We start from the raw sequence: 25,598 nt of genomic DNA on the forward strand, positions 1-25,598 counted from the left end.
CAAAGCTTCATCCCCTTCCTGCCCACCTGTGTGGAAAGGAAACTAACTCCCCTGAGAGGCTGCTCTCCCCATTGTGTTGTGAGTTGTGATTCTGGAAGCCTACACTGTAGGCCAGCTCATGATTGGACCCTGTGTCAGTAGGCCTAGAATTCCTTGTTCACCAGCGTGAATGTGCTGCTCTGTGAGGAAGCTCAGATTTCCACACCACCTTAGATCTTTTGCTTGCCAAAGTGGCAGAGGCATTGAGCCCTGGGTAAGTGTCAGTAGCAGTGAGCAAATAGCAATTTGCAGGAAGTGAGAAACAGGTCACGGTTTGAATTTAGTATTCACACATCCAGTGGGTGTTTGCAGAGCAATATTGTGGATTTGAAAGGAGGCCATGCCAAATGTTTAATCTGCTGAATCTAGCTGTGCATCACCCTGCTGTGTTGGTAGGAAGCTTTATTATGATCTGTATACTTTCCTCTCTTGTGCAGCCCTTGTCCTTAATTAATCATAATGCTGCATGAAACTGTTTCTGTTTCCCTCAATTGATTTTTTTTTTCTTCCTATATCAGAGAGAGAACATCTGGGGACCTTTTTTAATTATTTCACCTGCCTCTACACTCAACAACTGGCATCAGGAGTTTGCCAGATTCGTTCCTAGATTTAAGGTAACAAGCATATTCAGGAAACTATTCCTTTTGGCTCAGAAAACCAACTTCCTCACTCCCTTCAGCTCTTTGTCACATCTGGATAATCTGATTAGCTTGATAGTTTGAGAGGATGTGAGGGACATGATTCTGTGATCTTGTCCCTGACCACCTCTTCTGGAACATTCTATTATTCAGAACTTGAGTATCTCTCACTTGAATTACATTATTTTCATTTTGGGGCAGATGTTTCTAAAAGAGCACCTTATCAGCGAAGCATTTAGATTCTGCAGTGGCATAGCCATGGAGTTGACACAGTTATGATTGTGCCGCAATGTCAGGCAAGAGAGTGATTTCTGAATCTTCTGCATTATCTGTAGGATTAGTGCTTTGTTGTGGGTTGTTCAAAATCTGGGTCTGAATGACAGATGGTTTAATTGTGAACTGAATCAGCTCTAAAAATTTAGAGGGAGGAAAAACTTCAGCATCGTTAAGCGAAAATAAAAAAAATGAACAGGATTGTAAACACTATTCAAAAAGCAAGGAGAGTAATGAAGCACAAATAGTTGCATGTATTAAGATAAAATAAATAAGATCTTTAAATGTATTGGAGGATGAAAAATATGAGAAATAAGGAACTGCCGCAAAATAAACTATTAACAATACATCCATGAAGAATATTTGACTCTAGCAAAAGATAAATTGGAGGAAAATGAGATTACTGACGGAGCCAAATGAGCGATCAGCATTACTCAAAAGAGCCATCATAGTGTGAATGACAGGAAATATTTAGTGTGTGTGTATATATATTGAGCTACAAAGAGATGCAGGAGACACATTAAAGAGCCCCTTGCAGCTCGAGAGCCACAGTCGGAGTATCACTGAGTGCTAAGGAAGTATGTGAATAAAACAGATAGACGAAGCACCAGGTAGCTATGAGTTACACCTGCAGGCAATAGAAGATTATAGATCAAATATCTGAGTCATTATCAAATATTTTTAAGTAACCAGTATTCTCCAGTAGCAAGAGGCTGATTAGAAAACAATAAATGTAAGTGCAGTTCTTTATAAAAAAAATTAAAAAAAAAATAGGAAAGAATAAAATGTAAGGTGTCTAGGTGTAAAGTGGTGCGCTTGAGAACAAATGACTTCCAAATTAATAGTCTGAATGCCTAGTGTTAATATTGTAAAGGAGGGATCTGGGAGTATTATTTGAACTAATATTTAAATTGTTGGTCCAGTGTGCAGCAGTGCTAAAAATTGTTGGCTTATATTGAGTAGCTTGTTATGCAAATCACTGATTAGGCCACATTTGCAGTATCATGCCCAGTGTGGGTCATCTTATTTGAAGGAAGATGCTGCTAAAACAGAGAGTGTAGCACAGAGGTGGGCAAACTACGGCCTGTGGGACACATCTGGCCCGCGGCACCCTCCTGCCCGGCCCCATAGCTCCTGGCCCAGGAGGCTAGCCCCCGGGCCTCCCCTGCTGTCCCCCTCCCCCGCAGCCTCAGCGTGCCACGCCGCCAGCGCAATGCTCTGGGTGGCCGGGCAGTGCAGTTGCAGAGCCGCGGCCTGACCCGGGCGAGAAGCGATGGGGTCGGATAGGAGGCGGGGACTGGGCCACGCCTGGCTGTTTGGGGAGACACAGCCTCCCCTAACTGGCCCTCCATACAATTTTGGAAACCTGATGCGGCCCTCAGGTCAAAAAGTTTTCCCGCCCCGGTGTAGCATATAAGGCAGCTAAGGTGATAAAAACTGTTTAGGGAGAGTTGTATATGTGGTTTTGTTTGTTCTGTGCCTCAGAAACCAGCATCCTTTTATGCTCAATACCAGTTCTGTGCAGTTCCCATATCAGACAACAGATGGCAGTAACTAATTACTCTGAATTGCTGTTTTGCTAACTGCTGAGGTCAGATATCCCTACATGGGAAATAGCTCAGCAGGATTCTGAGTTATAGAAGAATTAATAGAAATCTGTGGCTGTTGTGCTTGCTCCTTTATTTCTTCCCTGCGGCAGTCCAGTAGGGATTACTTGACTTTTAGCCCATAGTAAAGTATTGAGGCATAGCCTTGTAGTACAAAAACAATTGTATCAGTGAAGAGGGGAATTAAATACTAAGGGAACCACTGGTCATTCAGGGATGTCCAAGAGTAAGTTGCTAAATTGGCTAGCAGCCATGGGCAAACTTCTTTCTACAGTGAACTGAAAGAATATCAGTATTATTTTCTTGGAAGGTCTGACTGGAAAAGGCCACAGCTGCTTTGGGGCTATTAAGGGGATTCTCTTAGCAGTTTCTCCTTGGGGAACTAAACTGCTTGAGGCTTTTGTTTGGAACATTCTGTTCCTTAAATATATTTAAATGCTTTCATATTTTCTCTGGGTTAGGAAAGACCTTCTTTGGTGATTTCCCTTTGGTTGTTTTGGTGGTGGGGTGTGCCACTCTCTGCGGTTTATTTTGCTTTACTATGGAGAACATGACATTTATAGTTTTAGTTCAGGTATATCAGTATTTGAAAATAACTTTTGTACTTTTGACTTTTTGTAGGTGCTACCATATTGGGGAAATCCCCATGACAGAAAAGTGATCAGGAAATTCTGGAGTCAGGTAACATCAGTGTCCCTGTCCTTTTACCCTCACTTCTGCTTGTACAGAGTAAAACAGAAACTGCTGATATGTTCTACAAAGCAAAAGAATGACTAAATATAGAGTTCTATCTTCTTCATCCCCGTCTGCTTCACTTTTTTTATTTGTATAAATAAAGTGAAAGGATTGCCCCGTTCTGGGTAACAATATAGGGTGCAACAATGTAAGGCATACTAGAATTCAATCAGAGTTACTGCATTCTGCAAATAAAGCAGAGGACTTCAGGGTCTGGCATTATTGCTATGCTGCTTTAATAACTCAACTCATTTTTTTAGAAAAAGATTCCAAATAAGGGAAAGGAAAGTATAATGGTGATAGAAGATTATTAAATGGAAGTATGAGACCCCCGTACAGATGAACAAACTCTTCATTCCAATGTGTTTACATGATCCAAATATGTGTCTTTCTGTCTTTGTGGTTATAGAAGACGTTGTACACTCAGGATGCACCTTTCCATGTGGTGATCACTAGTTATCAGCTGGTGGTCCAGGATGTGAAGTATTTCCAGCGAGTGAAGTGGCAGTATATGGTGCTGGATGAGGCACAGGCACTCAAGAGTAGCTCCAGGTAATACTTGTAGCAGAAACAAAATCCTCTTTTGCTCAGGAATCTTTTGAGTTGGTACAGAAAAGAGAGTGGGAAAACTCTAAGAATACATAAGTTGATGAGTTAAAATGTGAAAGAAAGGTTAAATTGTCTTAGGAACTGGCAGAAAAGTAAAGAATCCTTATGGCATTGCATTTTATTATGCACATGTTTTTAAGACATCCAGCAGGGAACCTCAGTTTCTCCCTTCCCCCTCTCAAGGTCCCATTACAACAGTCATTTTTGCTGAAGAAGGATTAACATGTTCTAATGTCAACTAGGAGGAGGGCAAGGCACTGTTCTTTCCCTTCCCAAAAGGAATAAAGATAAAGTTAGTGCTGAACACTTCAGCACAACAGTCTACTATGTGCAAAAATGAAACTAGTAGGCTGCTACCCCTGTCCACCTAACTGCATACCTTTGGGGAACTTAGTATTCGCATTCTTGAGCTTATTGTATGTGAAGTTTTTGATGGAAGGAAGTTACCATTTATAAGTAAAAGCTACCTTTCTAAATACCTGACTGTACTGAGGGAGGTTTATATGGCTCCATCTCCATGGATTTGAATGCCTTGGTATTTGGTCATATGTACGAAACATGCAAAGTGTAATTACAAAATAACTGTAGGATAGAAGTGGGAGTGGGGAGGGGGTTGAGGCAAAAAATCGTGAGAAATACTTGTACCAATCCTTGACCTCAGCCACCAGCAAAGACATTCTTAGCTACTGAGTGGTCTGTGTTCATTAATAGCCATATAATGCTAACATATATCCGTTAAATACAGCATTATTTATTTGTATTGTAGTAGCACCTAAAGGTCCCAATTGGGAATCAGGGCCCCACAAAACCTGCAGATTGCAGTGTAGCCCAGCAACCTTATCCAGGCTTCCTCATTATAAGGTTGATGCCCATAGTGGTTCCTGTCTGTTCTCAGCTCCTGTCTATTGTTTATTTCTTTAGTAAGGTGCTGTCTATCTGTCTTTTCTTCTTTAATTGCTTCTTCCTAACTTTTTCTCCCAAAACTGTCACTCATATTTCGGTGCTTCTTTTCTAAATGTTTGACAGCCCCAGAGCCAGGCTCATGCACATTCATGAGCTAGCCTCTTCAGCACTCTTCAGGAATTTCCCATTCTAAGAGGACTGTAACATAGAATTCAACTCCCCTTACATAATGGCCTATAAATTTAATTTTGTAACAGTGCAAAAAGTGTATGTCACCATTTACTTGGGGTACCTATTTGCTATCTCGAGGGGATGAATATTCTAGTGACTGGTCTTTACTGGTAGTTAAATATTGACATGTTACAAAGTAAATAACAATATGCCTGTTGTATGTAAGATAAACAGTGCTAATCTCTTTATGACCTCCGATAAGAACCAAATCTCCCAATAGGGCAAAAGGAGAGTGACTCTTGTCAATATTACCCAGTGCGCTCTTAAAGAAAATCATGCCAGGAATGGGTCTGAAAAATGGTTAATTCTAAAATGTAAATGTAATTGCTCTCCTTTCTTACTGTTTCTATTGTGTTTCATTTTTCTTTAAACATTTTTGTTGGTCAGTGTCCGCTGGAAAATCCTACTACAATTCCAATGCCGAAATCGACTTTTGTTGACTGGGACCCCCATCCAGAACACCATGGCTGAGGTAAGCAGGAGGCCAGCAAGAGCTGATTTTTGATCAAAAGAGTAATTTATCCAAAGACATAACAAATAGTGAAAGAATTGTGGTACTCCTATGTGCTCAGGTGTATACATGGGGGTTTGTCTCCATACCACGCTGTGAGAAATCCCTGAGATCAGCTTCAAAAGGGATAATTTGGCTATATTATACTCATTAGGGAAGAAGTACGATTGAAGGTTGCTGATACTCAGTCATCCCTAAATCATGCGATGAGAAAATGTGACTTCTGTGCCATTTTCTTCAGCATGGTGAAGTTATTGCTCTTTACTTGGAACCACGCTCTGACATTGGTTTGAAAAGTTGCACATATCTGGCTTCTGTCCATTGTGAAAGGAAGATGAGACCACCACTAATATAGTCTGCTGAGCTTGGCAGAACACACTATCATTTGATGTGACTTGGCCCATAATGCTCTGCAATAGGTTGAGATTCATGATCATCCTGTCTACAATGGGGATAGCTTTCACTGATTCACTGTCTCTTTGCCACTCCTTTATAGCTGTGGGCTCTGCTGCACTTTATCATGCCAACGCTATTTGATTCACATGAGGAGTTCAACGAATGGTTTTCTAAGGACATAGAGAGCCATGCAGAGAACAAATCTGCCATTGATGAGAGTGAGTACTAAGCACAGTAGCCCTCAGTTTCCAATTCGCCTGCTCTAGCTACCTATGGATTCACTTCAACTCTAGCAGTTGCATATGGGGAATCTCCCGTTCTGATACAGAGCAGCGAGTGAAATGGCTTTGATTGATTGTCGTTTGGTCTGGGAGTTCTGCACGACAGATGTTGTCAGAGATAGAGACATATTGCTTCTTATATAGAAATAAAAGCTACTCAGAGTGAATCAGATTTGCCTCATGTTTGCTGCCTCCATTTGCTCACCTATTCTAAATGAACGAGGGATGATATTTAAAATATTATACATTTAATAGCATTTATCATGAAGGACTCCCTAAAGTGTTTTATAGGCTATGTGTATGGTACAGAGATTGTACCACTGACCACTGAATAGCAGCCACCTTTTTAGTGAAAAGACAGCTATTCTATTTCAGTAATGCTACACAAGAGAAGCACAATATACAACAAACTGGGGGGAATTTAGGTTGGCAGAATATAACTATAGAACTACATGATTTTGAATTGTGCCAGAATATCAGAGTTAAACCCTTACTTTTATGGAAAGTGCCATGAGTTCTTTAATTATCAATGAAGGCTCTGAACTTTGGTTTTACATCTCATCCAAAAGACTGCACATCTGCAATAGCACAGTGCCCTTTAGCACTGTGTTGGTTCAATTCTGACTCTGGGAGAAATTAGCTAACTGTTAATGATGACTAGCTTTATATCCTAATAGTACTGAATGAGCTGCATGATCAAGTATTGTCCTCACCTTTTAATAGAAATTAGATGCTAATTGTATGTCCACAGAGTTCTGCTCATCGGATTGTAATACATACTATGCTATAGAAATGCATTGCCTGATGGAGAGATTTAGAGATTCGTGGAGTTATCAGCCTGTCTCAATGTGCTTATAAAAGAACCAATTTCAGTGCAGACAGATCAGTCCTGTGACATGCTTGAGGGGAACTGGGTGTGCAAGAAGGGTTTGAGAAGCAACTGGACATGGTATATTTCTGGCCATTGGGGCAGTAATCATGTTTTCTCCCTGGCATTTCAGACCAGTTGTCCCGCTTGCACATGATCCTGAAGCCTTTCATGTTGAGAAGAATCAAGAAGGATGTGGAAAATGAGCTGTCAGACAAGGTGCGAAACAAAATAATTTGGAAAGCAAGCTCTGCATCTGGCTTACTTTTAGTGCTTCCCTTCTCAGGTTTTTAGTTCATATAAATTCATATGTGGATCTGTTTATCTACAGCTGACTGAAAGGTCAGAAAACATCACCCATTCACATAGCTTTCACTTTTGCTAGCACATTCCTATTAGATCACACCTGTATTTAACTGGAGAACTTACAAGAGCCCATTAATTACCTCCTCTTCTACAAGTAAAACCATTAATCTGAAGATTTGTAAACAAACAATCCTTAAACCCAAGTAAGCTAATGGAAAAGTCAGTACATGAACTGAAGGGGACTAATACAGCATTGAAATGTCTAGAAGAAACAAGAGCTCCACAGAGCAGTAAAGGCAAGATCCTCTCAACGATGAGAGAATTACCTAGTGTCTTTATTTAAAAAAAAAAAAATAATAATGTTGAATATTCCTTGTTTTTAATGCTCTGTAATTTCCCTTCCTCATTGCCTGTCTCCCCACCACCTCTTTATCTTCCTTTGAAAATGCTCCTAAGTAAAACTGCAATGATTTGATACACCTTAGAGCAGAGGTTCTCAACATTTTTCATAGTGTCGATATAAATACAGAGGTTGTCTTGTGGATGCCATCCCACCATTCCCAATTACATAATATCACTGTGTTAATTATAGCAATTGACTACATAGAAAAGTGATAGTAGGGAATGTGCTTCACTCACTGTTGGGGTGCCTCATTGTGGCCATTTGTGGGGATTAGCTCCATTCATATCTGGTGCCCTCCTTCCAACAGTTGTTCACACCGTGTCCTCCCCTCACTCTCCAGGACTTGCAGTGCTCCTCCTTTGTGGTTTGGCCCTCCAACCAGGTCACTATATGTCCTCCCCTTCTGGGGTATCACAGAGTGCTGCTGGCTCAGCTGTCCGCATGCCATTGTAGACAATTTTACAGTCCAAGGCCAGGCCCCAGGCCCTTTCTCCATGTTTGCTCGCTACTCTGGGTTCCAGCCCCAGCACCCTGTGTCCTGTAACTACTGTCTGCTTACTCACAGGATCTGTTGCTACTTCCCTGGACGACTTCCTACTTCTCTTTTCTGTCTTCTTCCATCGCAGTTTACCAGCTCAGACTACCTCCCCACAAGGCATAACTGTAGACTACTTCCATCAATCCAAACTCTGTAGCCCCAAACAAACCTTCCTTCACGCAAGGAGTGACTGCAGACTACTTCCTCTACAGCCCCCTTCTGTTCTCAGCTTCATCCCTGTATGCAGGCTCAGCCTGCTCCTTCCCAGCAGAACGTCATCAACTAGCCTTTATCAGTCTCTTGCTGTCTTCCAGGTGCAGCCTATAAGGTTGATTGTCCTATTTTAACCTTGTGTGGGGGTGAACACCCCCATCAAAGGGAATCATTAGATATAGTCTCTAGTTTCTTTTAATGCGGTTTAGTAGCTGAAAATAAGTCAGCACTGTATATGAACAGCCAGTCCATTTAAAAAAAAAAAAAAAAAAACTGTCAATATGGTGCATTCTTAAACAGAAACTAGTATCCCCACACAGCCTTGTCCCAAAATAACAAAAGGTGTTAGTTACAATTGATTTAGTTATTTTGGTGCAAGTTTGTGTGTAGACCAACTTTTAGGTCTTGTCTACACCTGAAATGCTGCAGCTGCGCTGCTGTAGTATTTCAAGTATAGGCACTACCTATGCCGATGGGAGCGGTTCTCCCATTGGTATAGGTAATCCACTTCCCTGAGAGCTGATAGCTAGGTCAACAGAAAAATTTTTCCATTAACCTAGAATTGTCTACTTTGGGCGTTAGGTTGGCCTAACTGTATTTTTCAGGAGAATGGATTTTTCACACCCATGAGTGATGTAGCTAGTTTGCCTTTACTTAATGTAGGCCAAGCCTTAGGCCTGGTCCCCACTAAGCCCCCACTTCGGACTAAGGTACGCAAATTCAGCTACGTTAATAACGTAGCTGAATTCGAAGTACCTTAGTCCGAACTTACCGCGGGTCCAGACGCAGCAGGCAGGCTCCCCCATCGATGCTGCGTACTCCTCTCGGCGAGCTGGAGTACCGGCGTCGACGGCGAGCACTTCCGGGATCGATCTGGGATCGATTTATCGCGTCTTAATCAGACGCGATAAATCGATCCCAGAACATCGATTGCCTGCCGCCGGACCCTCCGGTAAGTGAAGACGTACCCTTAGTTTACTAAGGGACTACTCCTGGTCCAGTACACATCCAGAGTAACTAAGCTGCTAGGAGTTCAGCACAGAAGGGAATTCATCTCCCCCATCCCATGGAGTAGCTGTGGAGCCGCTACAGAGCTACAGTATTCTCCAGAGTTCATACACCCTCCTTTTACTAAATGGAATTGGCAGGTGGAGCTGTGTAGGGCCTGGATCCATGGGTCCCATTCCTTCTTCTCTGTGATGTCTCTCACTTCCTCAGAATGTTTTCCACACTGGGTCAGAGCTGGGGGAGTGACAGGGACTTGCTGGAGACATTGATGAAGCAAACAAGGGCTTAAGGGATTCTTCTTTGCTTTGACAGTGCCTTTTCCATACCAAACACCACCCCTCATATGGTAATATGGGATGGCCAGGGTGATCATGATGATTGGCATCTGATTTGTGACCCCTGGTTGAGAACACCTGCTTGGTGACATGACTTTACCATAGTACCGGCCCTGGGCCACATTTTCAAAGGTGCCTAAAGATGCAGATAGGCACATAGCAGGATATTCAAAGGCACCTCAAATCAATGGGAATTACGTGCCTAGGCACCATTAAAAATCCACTAGGTGCCTAAAATACCTTTGAATACCACCCCCACCCCTCCCCACACACACTCCCTGTTCTTGGCTTCTCTTCTGATTCCTTGCAGCCTTCCAAGACAGGGTTCTCAATTAGGAAGTGCTTTCTGTGGCAGGTCCTGGATCATTGAATTACAGGTATAATGGCAGTTGCCTGTGTATTTTTCTCAGATAGTTATGTGCTTTTCCTATGATATGATCCTACAAGGGTTATATTTACTGAATCTTGTTCTGGTATTGCTCTGTTTAGGGACAGACTAGGACTATAATCCCATTACTGTTTTGCAGATTGAGATTCTCATGTACTGCCAGCAGACCACCAGGCAGAAGCTGCTGTACCAAGCTCTAAAGAACAAAATCTCTATTGATGACCTGCTGCAGTCCTCCATGGGCACTACCCAACAAGCACAGAATACCACTAGTAGCCTCATGAATCTAGTCATGCAGTTCAGGAAGGTAAGATCAGCAAAAAATGTATAATCATCAGCCATCTTTGAAACACCATAGCAAAAAATACTTCCTAACCTGGGCTGGGTTGATTGCATGCAGCCCTAAGTTATGCCCTGATGCAGTATAACTTGAGACCAGCAGTTATAATATATGCAATAAAGCAGAGCCCCTGCCATACAGTGCATGTGTCTGCTATTTGGATCCCCATTCATCACTGAAGAAATCATTCACCTGGGGAAGAAGAGGCAATAGAGGTAACATGGTTGGGAAATGATATTATCTGGTATCTAAACTAAGATGGACGCTCTATCAAGCAGTTGTCATTGTATGCTCACCAGTTCCATCGTTGAGTGAGCAATTTTTCCAAACATTGGGCTGGAAAATGCTGCATATGACTAGATTTCTAGTTTTTTCCCCACCCAAGCAGCTGACATCCTCCTTTTCTTACCCAGGTGTGTAATCACCCAGAGCTGTTTGAACGACAAGAAACTTGGTCTCCATTTCACATCTCCCTAAAGCCATACCAGATTTCAAAGTTCATCTACCGTCATGGACAGATCAGGGTCTTTAACCACTCGCGGGACAGGCAAGCCTATTCAACCTTCCCTTCAACTTATTCAGTACCTTTTATTTTGTCTCTTAAAATGTCTGCTCTCCCTCTTTTCTGCTGTTGTGATTCTGCAAGGGTTTTATGGGGCTCTTCAGTCAGTCAGTCTTCCAAAATTTTGATTTTAGACAAAATGGAGCTGGTAAAGCTTTTAGCCAGAGACTGAAATAGTCAGTAGCCTACACAACATTGAAATTTTGCTGATAGGGCTGGTTTGAGTTGTATATCTTTTTCTCTCACTCTCTTGCTGGGGGGATACATCCATGAATGGATGTGTAGCATTGTTTAAGTGGGTATTTGTATTATAAAGCATGTGTTAGCATATTCCTGTCTGTTATGGCATGTGTCTGCATTTTGTGCACTGTTATTTTGAGGAGGTGCTGTAAGGTCTACCTTTTGGTTTGGTTTTTTTTTGTTCTCCAATTACCTTCAAAACTCCTCTTGTTGTCCTATCCTCCTTGCTGAGGAGGGCTAGCTGCAGCTCCCTTTGGGGCCATTTAATGCCTTTAGAGAGAAGGATGAGTGAGCTTTCACTAAAGACTAGTGTGAGACGATTTTTCCCCATATGGGTCCTGTGTGTGGTGTCCACAGCACTCTGTCCCTACCAGCTTGCAGCCCACCTGCTTCTTGTGGCACCTGCTACTAGATGACAAGTGAAACTGTTCAAGTACTTTACAGTGTTTTTATAATGTTATTCAGACTTAACTGTAGTTTTGTAAATGACTTGGGAGTTATGATGGATAATCAGCCGAACATGAGCTCCCGGTGTGATGCTGTGACCAATAGGCTTGACGCAATCCGTGGTTGTGTAAACAAGGAAATCTCAAGTAGGAATAAGAAAGTCATATTACCTCTGCATTTGGCACTGGGTGTTGCCTCTGCTGGAATAGTGTGTCCAATTCTGGTGTCCACACGTCAAGAAGAATGTTGATACATTGAAGAGAGGTCAATGAAGAGCCATGAGAATCATCAAAGGAGTGGAAAACATGCCTTATAGTGATAGTCAGTTTAACAAAGAGAAGGTTAAGGGGTAGACTTAATCACAGTTCATAAGTACCTATGTGGGGAACAAATACCTGATAAAAGGCTCTTCAGCCTAATAAACAAAGGTATAACAAAAACCGATGGCTGGACAAATTCATAGATATATTTGTAACAGTGAAGATTTTAATTAATCTTTGGAACAATTTTAACAAGGGTTGTGGTAGATTCTCCATCACAGACAATTTTAAAATCAAGATTGGATGTTTTTCTAAAATGTGCTTTAGTTCAAATAGGAAATATTTCAAGGAAGTTGTATGGTCTGTGTTATACAGGATGTCAGACTAGAAGATCAGTTATCCCTTGTGGTCTTGTAATGTGTATGAATCTATAAGTTCTGATTAACCCCATTCCCTGAGGTTTTTAAATAGTGCTAGCCAAGTGATGGCTTCCCTGTTTTCTTTCATTTTATTTAACTGTTACACACCCAATATTCAGTGTTCTCTCATAGCAGAGCCATACTCATCAACTAATCCTCTAACGAGCAAGCAAGTCAGCACTGGTCTACACTACAAACTTATGTCTGTATAGCTATGTCACTCAGGGGTATGGAAAATCCAACGTAGTTATTCCAGTCTAACCCCCCAGTGTACACAGCACTATGTCATCGGGAGAAGTTTTCCTGTCGACATAACTACTGTTTCTTGGGGAGGTGGAGTACTTACGCTAACAGGAGACCCGGCGGCATGTAGGTAGTGTCTTCACTAAGCACTACAGCCGCGGAGCTGCACCTCTGTATTGCTGTAAGTGTAGACAAGCCTTCAGGAAAAGTAAGACAAAACAATTTATACTCTCTCCTTTTTCTGCTGATGATGTGTAATGAAATTAAGCTTCAGTAGAATACTGGAGGAACCTGGTTTCCCTTGAGTGGCTTTTCATATGTAAGGAAGCTATCCGTGTTGATTAGGTGTAACATGATAAGTTGTGAGCATCTTCCAGTGCCTTGACAGCTAGTAATAGCTTACAGCAGATGGAAAAGAGCTGTTTGAGTGCAGTCTGCTGGTTGCTCTGTTTATGGGAATGCCTGCTTAATCTTTATCTCATTCAATCATGAGAAATGTGCAGAGCAGTGGATCACATAAACCATTAGTTAATAGTAAAGGATAGGATAGGCACTTTCCCAATATGAAAAGTCATCCAGAAATGATGTTCTGACTCATGGTTAAATTAAGTAAAATACATTGTGGCTGCTGCTTTTCATTAATTCATTATCATGCAATACTGGAAAACTGGAGGATCAGGTTTCTTAACATGAAGAACCAAATTCTGTAGACTCCTTGACAGCAAGAGGAGAGTTAAACTGTGATACTGTAACTGAAAGTCACTCTGTAGTTTGGGGTCAGAGCTTAGTACTTCTGACTTCTTGATTGAATGTGAACTAAATTACCACTTTCTTATTTTTTATTTTGTTCTGTTCATTTTCAGGTGGTTACGGGTTTTACTTTCGCCATTCGCTCCGGACCACATCCAGCAGTCTCTCTTCCATAGGAAGGGTAGGTTTACTTCCCTGGGGAAGCAGTTAAGGTGGCTAGCACACTTCAGTATGATGTTGCAAGCTGTCTTGTTTGGAGGGAGAATTGGTGTAGATTAACTTCTCCCTGGGACTATAGATTCTGTGCCTCTCTGGTCACAATTCATTAGAACCTTTCAACCTTAGCACTTGACGTGAAGTCAACAAGCTTATTTCAGTTGATTAATAAGAGGCAAGATAGAAGAATAGTCTAAAAGAGCTCTATTTAGCCTCAGCGTTCTCCTGTTCTTATCTCTTGCCCTTTTAGTCCAGTTTAAAAGAGTTAATATAGCTTTTGTACACTAGTTTGAGGTTTGCGAATTCTTCTTAGATTCAACCTAGTGAAACCTCAGGAACATTTTAGAGCAATTTCTATAATACACCAAGCTACATGTTCCTCTTTCCTATGGATCAGTAGGAGAATGGACATGGACCTGAATTAAACTGAGAGACTGCTGGATCCAAACTAGTGACCAGTTGAACAGAAAACTAAACAAGCTTTGTACATTTGATGTATTATTCCATTTAAAATTGCTATTACTAACTGTGCTAGTAAGACAGAACCTGGTAATTAACTTGCCGAAAGAGAGGGTAGATTTTGGAAGAGGAGCAGGAGCACACTTAAGGCTCTATTCCTGCATCAAGAACTGTTAGTATGGACCCCTTAATCTGTGTGGCGTTCCATTGAAGTCAGAAGGACTTTGCGCAGCCACAGGGATTTGGGTTTCATGGGTGATTGGGTGCTGTCTGTACAGCTCTTCTTCATATCCTGTGGGCTGCTCTGTAACTGTTCATTAGTTTTGGCTTGATAAATCTTCAGGGAGATACATTTTTCTATGCAGTTAATACAAAAATCCAATGGTGGTGGAGAGTTAAATATGGTAAGAATATGAAAATAAATGAGTGTACCCCTTCCGACATCTTTAATAGTCCTCCTCTTGTCTGGCCCAGAAGCAGTGACTTGAATTCAGGGAATGGCAATCAAGGTGAAACCTTTAGCATCCTCTAAAGCAGAGGTTCTCAAACTGGGGGATGGGCCCCCCAGGGTTGGGGTGTGTGGAATGTATTCTGGGGGCGTGATAAGCTTTGCGTGGGGGGGAAATTATTGCACACATTGTACCCATAGCAATTAATAACTAGCAAAGCTGATTCCTACAGACATACAAGGGCCTCAGATGGTGCTGTGCATTTTGACTGATATGTTAAGCTTGCATAGCATTATACAAAGTTGTTGCCGTCTGTACGTTAATCCGTTTGCTATGACGAGAAGTGCACATTTAATTGTAAATGTGGACCATAATCACAGTTTTGCTTTTATTACAATGGATCGTTGGCTCATTCGTGCAACAGGGAAAAGAAAGCAACTCAGGTGAAAAACAAAGAAGCCCAAACTGACACAAGTGAAGCACCGCCACTGCATATATCCACATATGTACTTGTGTGGTGGGGGGGTTGGGGGGGATGTAGACTACTACAAACACAAAGAAGGGGGGTGCGATCAAATACGTTTGAGAACCACTGCTCTAAAGGGATAGGTTACTTTTGGAGCTCCTATATCATTTCACATTCTTTTTGTAGTAAGGCATTTGGATATCTAGAACCTTGGGATCAGAATTCACCTGGACTGATCCATGTGTGCTCATTGTCTCCTGTATGTGGACCTGCAACAGATATCAGCCTTAACTTTGACATTTTTGTGATCTAGGTACCAATGAAGAAAGTTGTTTTTCTTTCCTCCGGTTTATTGATGTCTCTCCAGCAGAAATGGCAAACTTCATGAATCAGGGACATTTAGCCAGGTGAGGAAATGAATTCTATTCATTTAATTTTAAAAAGAAACTTAGAGGAAAAGTATGTGCAGTTTAATAAGTATTTCTGTAATAAATTTGCATGTTCTTGGGCTATGATCAGCTATCATTTATTATTAATTTGTGTTACAGTAGTGTCTAGAGGCATCAACCAAGATCAGAGGCCTGTTGCGTTAGGCATTTTGCACACACATAGTGAGAGACAGGGTAGGTCTACACTTACGTCCGGGTCCGGCGGTAAGCAATCGATCTTCTGGGATCAATTTATCGCGTCTTGTCTAGACACGATAAATCGATCCCGGATCGATCCCGGAAGTGCTCGCCGTCGACGCCGGTACTTCAGCTCGGCAAGAGGAGTACGCGGCATCGACGGGGGAGCCTGCCTGCCGTGTCTGGAGCCGCGGTAAGTTCGAACTAAGGTACTTCGAATTCAGCTACGTTATTAACGTAGCTGAATTTGCGTACCTTAGTTCGAAGTGGGGGTTAGTGTGGACCAAGCCACAGTCTGTGCCCCCAAAGAGTTTACACTCTAAATAGACAAGACAGGCAAAGGGTGTGAAGAAAAAGATTTGCCCATTGTGTCACAGCAGGGCAATGGCAGAGCCAAGACAAGAATAAAATCCAGGCTTCCATAGACTGCACTACTTCTCTGTTTTTATTAATTTTTTTCCTCTGTCTTTGTATATTTTAATATTTATAGAGAATTACTCTGGGCAGTAACTGCAGTTACTGTTGCCTTCCTTCCATGTGTGCCAATCACAACATGAAATGATTCTCCAAGGCACACTTACAGGTTGATAGACTTTTAACCATGAAGGACTCCATGCTGGATCTGCACTGTGGACTCCACTAGTAGACAGCGGGGCTGCAGCGGTTTTCCAGCACTGACAGCAGGGCGGTGCAACACACCAAGGGGCCCAAGGCACCCAGTCAGGGCTGCAAGGAGAATGAGGACCCCCTAGCCAGGTGGTGAAGTGGGGGTACCCTGCTGCTGGACAGTTCCTGCTAAGGGATGGCTCCCACATTCTGGGCTGGTGACCGAGTCAGCGGGACTGGGACAGTGGAGCTGCCTGCAGAGGGCTCCCTGCATGGCTGCTGGGCTGGTGACACCTGATCCCTTTAGGCACAAGGCGCTGAGGAGGTTGTGATCCTGGCAAGGCAGAGCAGAGATCCCCTGACCAGGGCCCCGAGAAGGAGGACAAGCCCCTGGCCACTTGGGCTTGAGCCTGCTGGTGAATGGTTCCTGCCCAGTGACAGAGCCATTCAGCAGCAGGGTGGCCTCCTTCATGTTTGGAGGCTTCTCCTTCTCCTTGCAGTCCTGGCTGGAGGTCTTTTCTCTGCCTGCCAGGACTGCAGCCTTCCGTATACCTGTTTCAGCCCTCCGGCAGTGCAGGGAGCCCTCTGCAGCCCCACTGTCATGGGAGTGAAAGAGCAGGGCTGCAAAGGGCTTCCTGTGCTTCCACAGAGCGAGTGACATTCGATCTCTGCAGGTGTGTGGCGCCAAGGGGCTGCACTCGTTCCTGGTGGATTTTTTTTTTGGTCGATTTCAGTGTGGCAGCTGAAATTTATCTCTATAGACATCTATCAGTTTAAATCAAACCCTGTCAAGCCTGCTTATGTTATATAATACTGTGGGGGAGGGTGTTAAAATGAAAATTCTGAATCTTAAAATTTTGAAGTGAGCATTTTTTTGCAAAATGGATTAGTACCATGCTGTTAACTGAAAGAAAATTCAACATAAAAATGAGTGCAGTATAATAAATCTAGATATCTTGCCAGGGTAATATGTAAGTGTTGTAGGTTTTCATGGTTGAGATTATTGGACCAGTCACTTCTGTTCTGTGGTTCAGTAACGTGATAAGACTTTTTCTCCTGAAGTGACAACGTTAACGTAGATCTTTGTGTAGCTCTGTACATTGTTCTTACCACGAGTATCTATATATGCAGATGATTGTGGAGAAGTCAGAGAAAGGTACTAGTAAAAATGAGAAATAGTTAAATTGGAAAGTGGATTGGGGAAAAAAAGCCCTGTTTCCCCAAAGCCAGAATACTGTAAAAACAAAATGTTAAAGGAATAAGACATGTCAACCACAGCCCTGCTGTATCTATTTAAGCCCCCTCCACAGAGCAGTGAATAAGTGTATTTACTGTTGTTTATTTCAGATGGTTAGCTCTTTTCCTGTCTCTGAAAGCCTCCTACAGGCTCCATCACTTGCGCTCCTGGACAGATCCAGAAGGGGAGCACCCACAGAGGACTCCGTGTCTGGGAAATAAAGATTTCTTGCTGGGAGTCAATTTTCCACTCTCTCTTCCCAACCTGCACAGCTGCACTTTTCTGCAGGTAAGGAAAATTGTCAAAGACATGCAGATCTTTCATTCAGCAAATACTAGCAGGCTGTAGCGAAGGGGAAACAGGGAGAACCCTTCCATCCTTCTAAAACACATGAAAGGATAGACATGGAAATAAGCTTCCTTTTATGATAGGTGCAGTGTGACTTTGTTAATTATACACCACTCCCTAAGAAAAATTAAGATAATTAAAGTGGACTTTAGTCTTTCTACATAATTTTTATATACCATACGTAGTGTATTATTAATAATTAATTAAGTAAATATATCTGTGTACCAGAGTGCAAGTTAGCTGACTTTTAGTGCCCAGTGCGAGGCTCATCTCTTCAGCCAAGTTTCTGCTTGATCTTGATCTGCTCATTATTGATGGCTGATTGGGAGGAAAGGGGTTAAGAGAGGCTACTGCAGCCAGTGCAGACCTCACAGTTCATGTTTTTAAAGTATGTAATGTACCCAGGCAATGGGAGCATAATAAATAAATACCCACATTTTAGTAACCCTTTTGTATGCTATACTCATCCATTGACCAGAGGGTATCTTTTTTGCACTCAACAACAAAAATGGCGGTTGAAGAAAATCAAAGTGTTTGTGCGTGGGGCACGGTGTGAGAGGGAGACTTGAGGGAAAAGAAACAGCCCAACCTAGCCTAGTGGGGAGTGCATCGCTGTTCCTCAGCCCATGTCTGTTACATATAATATGATGCTGTCGCCAAGCTGTAGACTGAGAATGGAAAACCCTGATGCTAGTGAGGTGCAGGTTACTCGCAGACCGAAGTGACCATGCTACTGATCTGGGGGATTAGGGAGCCCTGATATTGTTCTTAAGCTGTATCTCCTACATGTAATGAAGTACTAGTTCTAGTACTAATACAGCAGTCCAGGTTGCACCTGAAATGTCTAACATGTAGCGACCACAAGGTATATTTATTCTTTTTTCTCATGTGCTTTGTGGTTAGTATTGTAGTGATATCGCTGGCCTGATTCTGCCTGTGTGCTAAAATGTGGTGCAGTATTGGGTAATATAGCCTCATCAACAATAGTACAAGCAATGTATGCAGCAATTCAGATCAGTAATTTGAGCCCATGTGCCTGGCACTTGCTTTTGGTTAAGTTTCAGATTTTCTGGCCATTTAAATCTGTTTTGTGCCAAAAACTAGGCTTAAATAGCTACTTGGGGATTATTCCAGGCACAGGTGAATCCCCATGTGATAAAAGGTCAACATAATGGCCACTATGTCCCTACCCTTTCCCAGTCCTAGCATAAGGCTCATGGCCAGGAAGCTATTACAACTGCCTGATCCATAGCCCCTTGAGACCATAAGCGTCTGGCATAAGGTAGAGCAGGTTTATGGCTGTTCTGTTTTACACATGGACTAGTACCTGCTTGCCAATCCCACAATTAGGGAAATACTGAGGTAGTTTAATACCATCTGTTCCACCCCCATCTCCTTCCATTCTTGTGAGTACGGTTTGGCAAGTGTGAATCTAGCCCTAAATATTTTGTATCTGGATTTTCACTTATTCACTTCCATGTAAATAATGGTGGTGGTGGTGGTGCTGGGGATTTGGAGTGGTTCATGTGTGAATTTATGGAAGGGAATGTACCTTATTCTGGAATATTTAATAATTACCCCCAAGTCTCTCTTGGCTTATGGGAGTAGGTAGGACAGATTTTTTGTGTGAGGGAGGGCAGGAAGAACATAGACAGGATGTGCTGTGTGGGAAGGAGTGGTTCTTTAAAACAGAGTTACTGCTCTTTTTGTGAGGAAGATGTCAAGTGCCTAGGAGCTACCATCTCCAGTGCCTGTGTGCCTTATAAGCTCTCCCTGTTGTTTTTTCAGACTTTAACTATTGCATGCATCTGTGGACTTGGTGACTAGAATAATATGTAAAGGGAGCTGGAGTGGATACAAGAGTGTTATAAGTGCAAGTGTTGCCAATTCTCGACATGTTATCACAAGTCTCACAGTATAAGCTGTTTTTTTCTTAAGGCCACAGCTTTATTTTAAAATATGTAAATTTCTAGCTCCCTTGGCTGTGGAGAAAAGCTTGAAAAATCCAAGTGGCTCAGGGGAGATTTTCAAAGGCACAAAGGGGAGCTAGTTGCCCAGTTTTCACTGGAAGTCTGTGAGAGTTCAGCATGTGACTCCCCTTTGTGCCTTTGAAAAATCTCGCCCTCAAAAACCATGAGGCAAATAAAAAGAGCCACAAATTTCTTGTGTGTGTGTGACTCTGTATATGTATATCAATCATGATTTTTAAGCCAACTCACAATTTTTTGAGTTTTAGGGCTGGTGTTAGATCAAGTGCTGCATTTCTGGAGAGGACCGGTCAGAAATGCACTCTTTGCAGACAGATGTCAGTAGGGGAAGATGTCAGTAGGGGAAACTGATGGTTCTTGCTGAAGACATTGGGCAGTCTGATAGATCTTTGCCTTACTGAGTGAGTTGGACTCTTCTTTGTTCTGCTGGATGGGCTCTCATTCATAACTGGTATGCATTCTGTGCATCACAATCAATCTGCTATTAGGGAGCACTAACCAGTCAAAAGTGCTATCTTTACTTACCTGGACAAGCTTCTTCATAGCATGATTGACAGTATTGACATAGGATCACAGTGGTTGGAGAGTGAAAAGGTCTGTCTGTCGGATCATCAACTCCACTTTCTTTGCTTGGCAGGATACACTTAACTTCTGTTCTGGTTTGTTCTTCCTCTTGAGTTTTCTTTCTCACTTCTTCCTATGAATATTTTCTTTGATTAGTTAGGGTGACATTTCAATCCTGTAATGAAATCAGTGTTAATAGGTTTTATGGTACAGTCATATTGAGTGTTTTATTTTTGTAATTACTCAGGACAGCTCAGCTGCAGTCTCATTGTGAGATTCCAGTTTTATCCAACTTTTCAACTAGGCCAGAGTCTCAAAACCCGGAACCATATAGTTAATCAGATCACAGTTCATGTTTCTAAGCCAAAGCTTTTCGTGGCTTTCCGTCCTTAGCTTGAACCACTACATAGCTTGGGATCCTTAAAGTTGTTCTTTGCATTATCTGTGCATTTCCAAATAATAGCTGCTGAATGTGTTTTACTTTATATTAAATATAAACTGAGTTACTGGTGGATTTAATGCAAAAATCGAGTTTCCAAAATTTTGTAGCCGTCAGCCTCTCAAGTTTTCAAATGCTGTCACAGGACCAAGTTTCACTTTTTGGCATTCCATACAAGAACTTTGTTTTCTCATAACTAGCCAAATGAGAAGCGAGTCATGCTCAAGAGCAAAATGTGCTGAATGTTGATTGATACTTGTACTTTCAAGTCCAAGTGCTATAGAAGCCAGAGAAAATGAAAGGGCTATGAGTTCATCTAGAATCTCACAAATGTCCTTAGAGCAAGACAACTTGAGTGGTGAGTTGCCGGAAGTGGATTCTGCACAGGAGCTCAGGAGACATGGGATAAAATATATTGAAAGCTAAGCAAAGTAACTGCATGAGTCTTGGGAGCTGTGGGTTGTGGGTCAGTTGAATTGCCACATAGATGATGGCACATAAACCCTGGGAGCTGTAGTGTTGGGTAAGGTGAGAGAGCAGACAGATCTTACAGAATGTAAAGTATTCCAAAGGGGATGAAAGAATGAAGAAAGTTTAGGAAACAGCCAGAAGAAATTACAGTAACTCCTCGCTTAACATTGTAGTTATGTTCCTGAAAAATGCGACTTTAAGCGAAACCATGTTAAGCGAATCCAATTTCCCCACAAGAATTAATGTAAATAGAAGGGGTTAGGTTCCAGGGAAATTTTTTTCACCAGATAGTATAAGTTTTAAACAAACAATTTAATACTGTACACAGCAATGATGATTGTGAAGCTTGGTTGAGGTGGTGGTCAGGGGGTGGAAGAGGGTGGGATATTTCCCAGGGAATGCCTTACTGCTAAATGATGAACTGGCATTTGACTGAGCCCTCAAGGGTTAACACGTTGTTAATGTAGCTTCACACTCTACAAGGCAGAACAAATGGAGGGAGGGGAGACAGCATGGCAGACAGAGACAGAGAACCCACACCCTATGTGTGAGAGACAGAGAGAGATGTGCATTGCCCCTTTAAGTATGCTGACCCCACTCTAAGTACATTGCCTTTTTAAGTAGATCAGCAAGTTGAGACAGCAGCTCCTGCCAGCAAGCTCCCTCCATCCTGAGTCTGTCATTTCCTCCCTTTCCCCCACTCTGTGGCGATGGGGTAAGCCAGGGGCAGGAGCAGGGGGGAGGGGGACACCGTGACTGGCCCCACTCTCCCTCTTCCCCCCCCCCCCCCCCCCCCCGCACAGCAAGCAGGAAGCTCCAGGGAGCAGCTCCAAGGCAGAGGGCAGGAGCAGCACATGGCAGTGTGGGGAGGGACAGCTGAACTGCCAGCAATTGATAGCCTGCTGGGCGGCTGCCGCACAGGGAACTTAGGGGAGCGGGGAGCCGATGGGGGGGGCTGCCTGTCCACCCTGGTTCCAAGCCCCCACCAGCGAGCTCCCTCGGGCTGCTCTTTCTGCAAGCAGTGGACAAAGCAGGCGGCTGCCAAACAACGTTATAAGGGAGCATTGCGCAACTTTAAACGAGCATGTTCTCTAATTGAACAGCAACATAACAACGAAACAGCATTAACCGGGATGACTTTAAGTCTGGAGTTACTGTAGTTTCTAGTTCTAAGGTGCAAAGCCCATTATGGCTTGGGTCCTGGCTGCTGAGAGATTGCTTCTTTTCCCCCGCTCTCATATGCTGCTGCTGCAGACTTTGGGATGAACAGAGATCTCAACCTAACAGTGCCTGAATCTTAAATGTCTGGGGTTTGGTCGTTTGCTATCCTCAGTGGTATGTCTTTCAACTCTGGAATTTGCTTCTTCGGCCGATCAGATGGAACCCAGATCTATTCACCATTAGTGCACAATGCAAAGTCAGTTTCTTTTCCCACCTTTTGCCGGAGGAGTGAATATCTCTCTCTATGATTAAAAATATCAACTTTTGGAAATGTACAGTGTACTTTGAGTTTTGATAATTGATCCCATCTTAAAATGAAGAATCAAATTCACAAAAGACAGATCATTCATTAAGTAGCACCTAGCTTATCTGCAGGGAGGGAGACTTTTTCTGAAGCAGTGGGATCTTGTTTGGGCATGTCTAATTTCTCTGAATGTGAATTCTGGAGCGAGAAAGGAGACAATGTCTGTGTGGAGGGAAACAGCCAGAATTCAGTTGAAGGGGAAGTTGAAATTGAAGATGCGTAACAGGTAGGAAACCAATCTTGGGCTTGGTGTGTCTTATTTTGTAGCATTATCAGAAAAGCCAACAAAAATAAGCCCCTCTAATTTTCAGTCAAACAAAAACAGCATGGCAACCATGTGCATACGCCAATTAACTCTGGCTGTGCTGGAGTTTAGACCTTGATTCCATATCTGGTTTGATGAAATGTCTGCTCTTCTCCTATGAGACTCCTGTGTGGGTGTTTGGCTCAAGTAAATTTTCTGGAACCCTGCACAGCCTGCTATGGACTGCGTGTGTAGTACTAGTCTCATAAACCATGAGGTGGCATAGCACTATCAAGAAGGAGAGGAAGGAAACTCTCCCTGGTTCTCACTGTGTGCCTTTTAAAAACCTAGAGGCTTTGAAAGCCTACCACAGTAAAGGGTGACAAGACAGTACACGCCAGGGCAAGTAACCCTTTTTGTAGATGAGCTGAAATACCAGTTACTTTTACAAAGATACAACTGACACAGATATAATTGATATAGATAATGTAGTGGACTGATATGGCTATAAACATTTTTCTGTGTACCAGAGAAATCAGATGATATTGGGGGTAGGACCTCCTATGTAATCATCTGTACACTTGAATTTTTAGGTTTCAGCTATATTATTTTCTCTTGGCTTGATTGTGGCCAGCCCAAAGTCAGTGGCCCATACAATTGAATAGCCTCCAGTTGTTGATCAATTGATTATTCAAAAACTGACTTGCAGAGGATAGCAGTTCATAGTATGAATATAGTTGTGTGTACTTTAAAAGGTTAGTATTCATATTTTCATAAGTGGAAAAGCTATGAACAAAACCTGGATCTAAAATAGTGGGTGTCCGTCCTGAAGTATGGGTTGCACGAGGGTATGTGATCCATCCTAGAGTTGTATCTATGCCATGTCCTGTAACCTTACTCAGTTCCTTCCCATGTATGTGAATCTGATGGGAAGCTAGTTTTCCACTGTGTCTGATATATCTACTGTCTGCTACAATCATAAATATTTAATGGCAGCACGTCATGGAATTCAAACAGGGACACTTCTCTTGTGACTTACTCATAATTTGTGTACAGATAACATGGAGAAGTAGACTCTGTATTAAAAGTCTCTTAATGTTCTTTGTACACATGCATACAAAATATAATTTGGTTTTCCTTATTTGAGATACCGTCTTAGAAGTCTTTCCTTTGTTTTTTCCTGTTTCTAACTGGGCTGAAGCCAACATGGCTTGCTTTTTGATATTAGTGCCAAAGGAGAATCAAACAGTGAAGATGTCCTCAGGAAAGTGTATATCAGTGGAATTAACCTTGTTTTAGCTAATTGTTGCAACACAGTATCCTACACTCCAGGCATTGCACGGAGAGAAATTCCAGTTTCACACCACCTCATCCCCAACACTCTCTAGGAAATAAAAAACAAAAATGTGCAACAGCCAGAGCTGCAGCCAATATTCCAGTGCTTGCTGTCAAAGAACTTGCTGAGAAATTCCTGACCCTGTACAAATTATGTAAAAGAAGAATCAATCCACTCTGGACTCAGTCAGATTGAGGGGCAGGAATTCAGTCAGGATGCATGAATTTGCTTGGTGCCAGCTCAAGGCCTGGAGCTAAACTGATAGCTGCTGCAACATTGCTTTCACAGCTGGGGCTGACTGAGTGTACTTGGAGATCTGTGATGACAGCAGGGCTACTAGCATAGATTGACCATGAAGACAGTTACCTCCATTGTTTTTGAGAGTTTTAAGTTATTGAGCCATGAGAATATTTTTTTGTCTTGCAGTTAAGGTAAATTTTCAACTACAGTATCTACCTCTTGTGTTTGCTTGGACTGTAAAGTGGCAGAATCCAGCTAAAGACCTGCTCATGTCTCATGGAAGTTCTGCAATACCATTTAGAAACATTTCTGTTGGTGTCAGATTTTTGCCCTTCAGTTTTCATTACAGAGCATACATCTATGGATCAGAAAGAAATTTCTCCCTCTATTAACTGTCACACAATTGATTTAGAGGCATTATGGGATGTGTATGTTATGAGTTATCTTTCTCTGAAGCATCAGGTAATGGTTGCTACTTACTTAGATTAATGAACTAGGGGTCTGACTCCCTACAACAAATCCTTAGATTCTATGAAAATAAAAGATATATGTTCCTTAATTCATTTCCTGCTGCTAGTGTCCCCCCAAATTCTCCCATTTTTGACATCATAATTATGCCACAACAACTAATTGTGATCAGAAGATTACAAGTTCAGATACAGAGTAAGCAGCAGGAGTGGATTAGTTTCTAGATCACATAGGTCATATTTTGATACAGATATGTACGGTAATAAAGACAAAGGGAAAGAGGGACAGAAATTAATATAAGCAAGCAAAATTGTTCTGAAGTAGATGGTTTTTCATTGTTTTCCTCGAGGAGCAGAGCATATTGAGTGGTTTT

General features: G+C 42.3%; 1 protein-coding gene across 2 annotated transcripts in view; it reads left to right on the forward strand.

Moving 5' to 3' along the window:
* The window catches only part of INO80 (INO80 complex ATPase subunit), a 119,431-nt gene that overhangs the window by 47,735 nt on the left and 46,098 nt on the right, over positions 1-25,598 (forward strand). For both annotated transcript variants that reach the window (XM_054028174.1, XM_054028176.1), the window contains 11 exons: positions 558-653; positions 3,179-3,238; positions 3,702-3,844; positions 5,423-5,507; positions 6,043-6,160; positions 7,225-7,310; positions 10,422-10,589; positions 11,036-11,169; positions 13,657-13,724; positions 15,447-15,540; positions 17,713-17,890. In XM_054028174.1, coding sequence (XP_053884149.1) covers positions 558-653; positions 3,179-3,238; positions 3,702-3,844; positions 5,423-5,507; positions 6,043-6,160; positions 7,225-7,310; positions 10,422-10,589; positions 11,036-11,169; positions 13,657-13,724; positions 15,447-15,540; positions 17,713-17,890 — 1,230 coding nt within the window. The remainder of the gene's footprint in view (positions 1-557; positions 654-3,178; positions 3,239-3,701; positions 3,845-5,422; positions 5,508-6,042; positions 6,161-7,224; positions 7,311-10,421; positions 10,590-11,035; positions 11,170-13,656; positions 13,725-15,446; positions 15,541-17,712; positions 17,891-25,598) is intronic.

This window comes from Malaclemys terrapin, chromosome 4 (genome assembly GCF_027887155.1).
Source record: "Malaclemys terrapin pileata isolate rMalTer1 chromosome 4, rMalTer1.hap1, whole genome shotgun sequence".
In the NCBI taxonomy this organism is placed as follows: domain Eukaryota; kingdom Metazoa; phylum Chordata; order Testudines; family Emydidae; genus Malaclemys; species Malaclemys terrapin.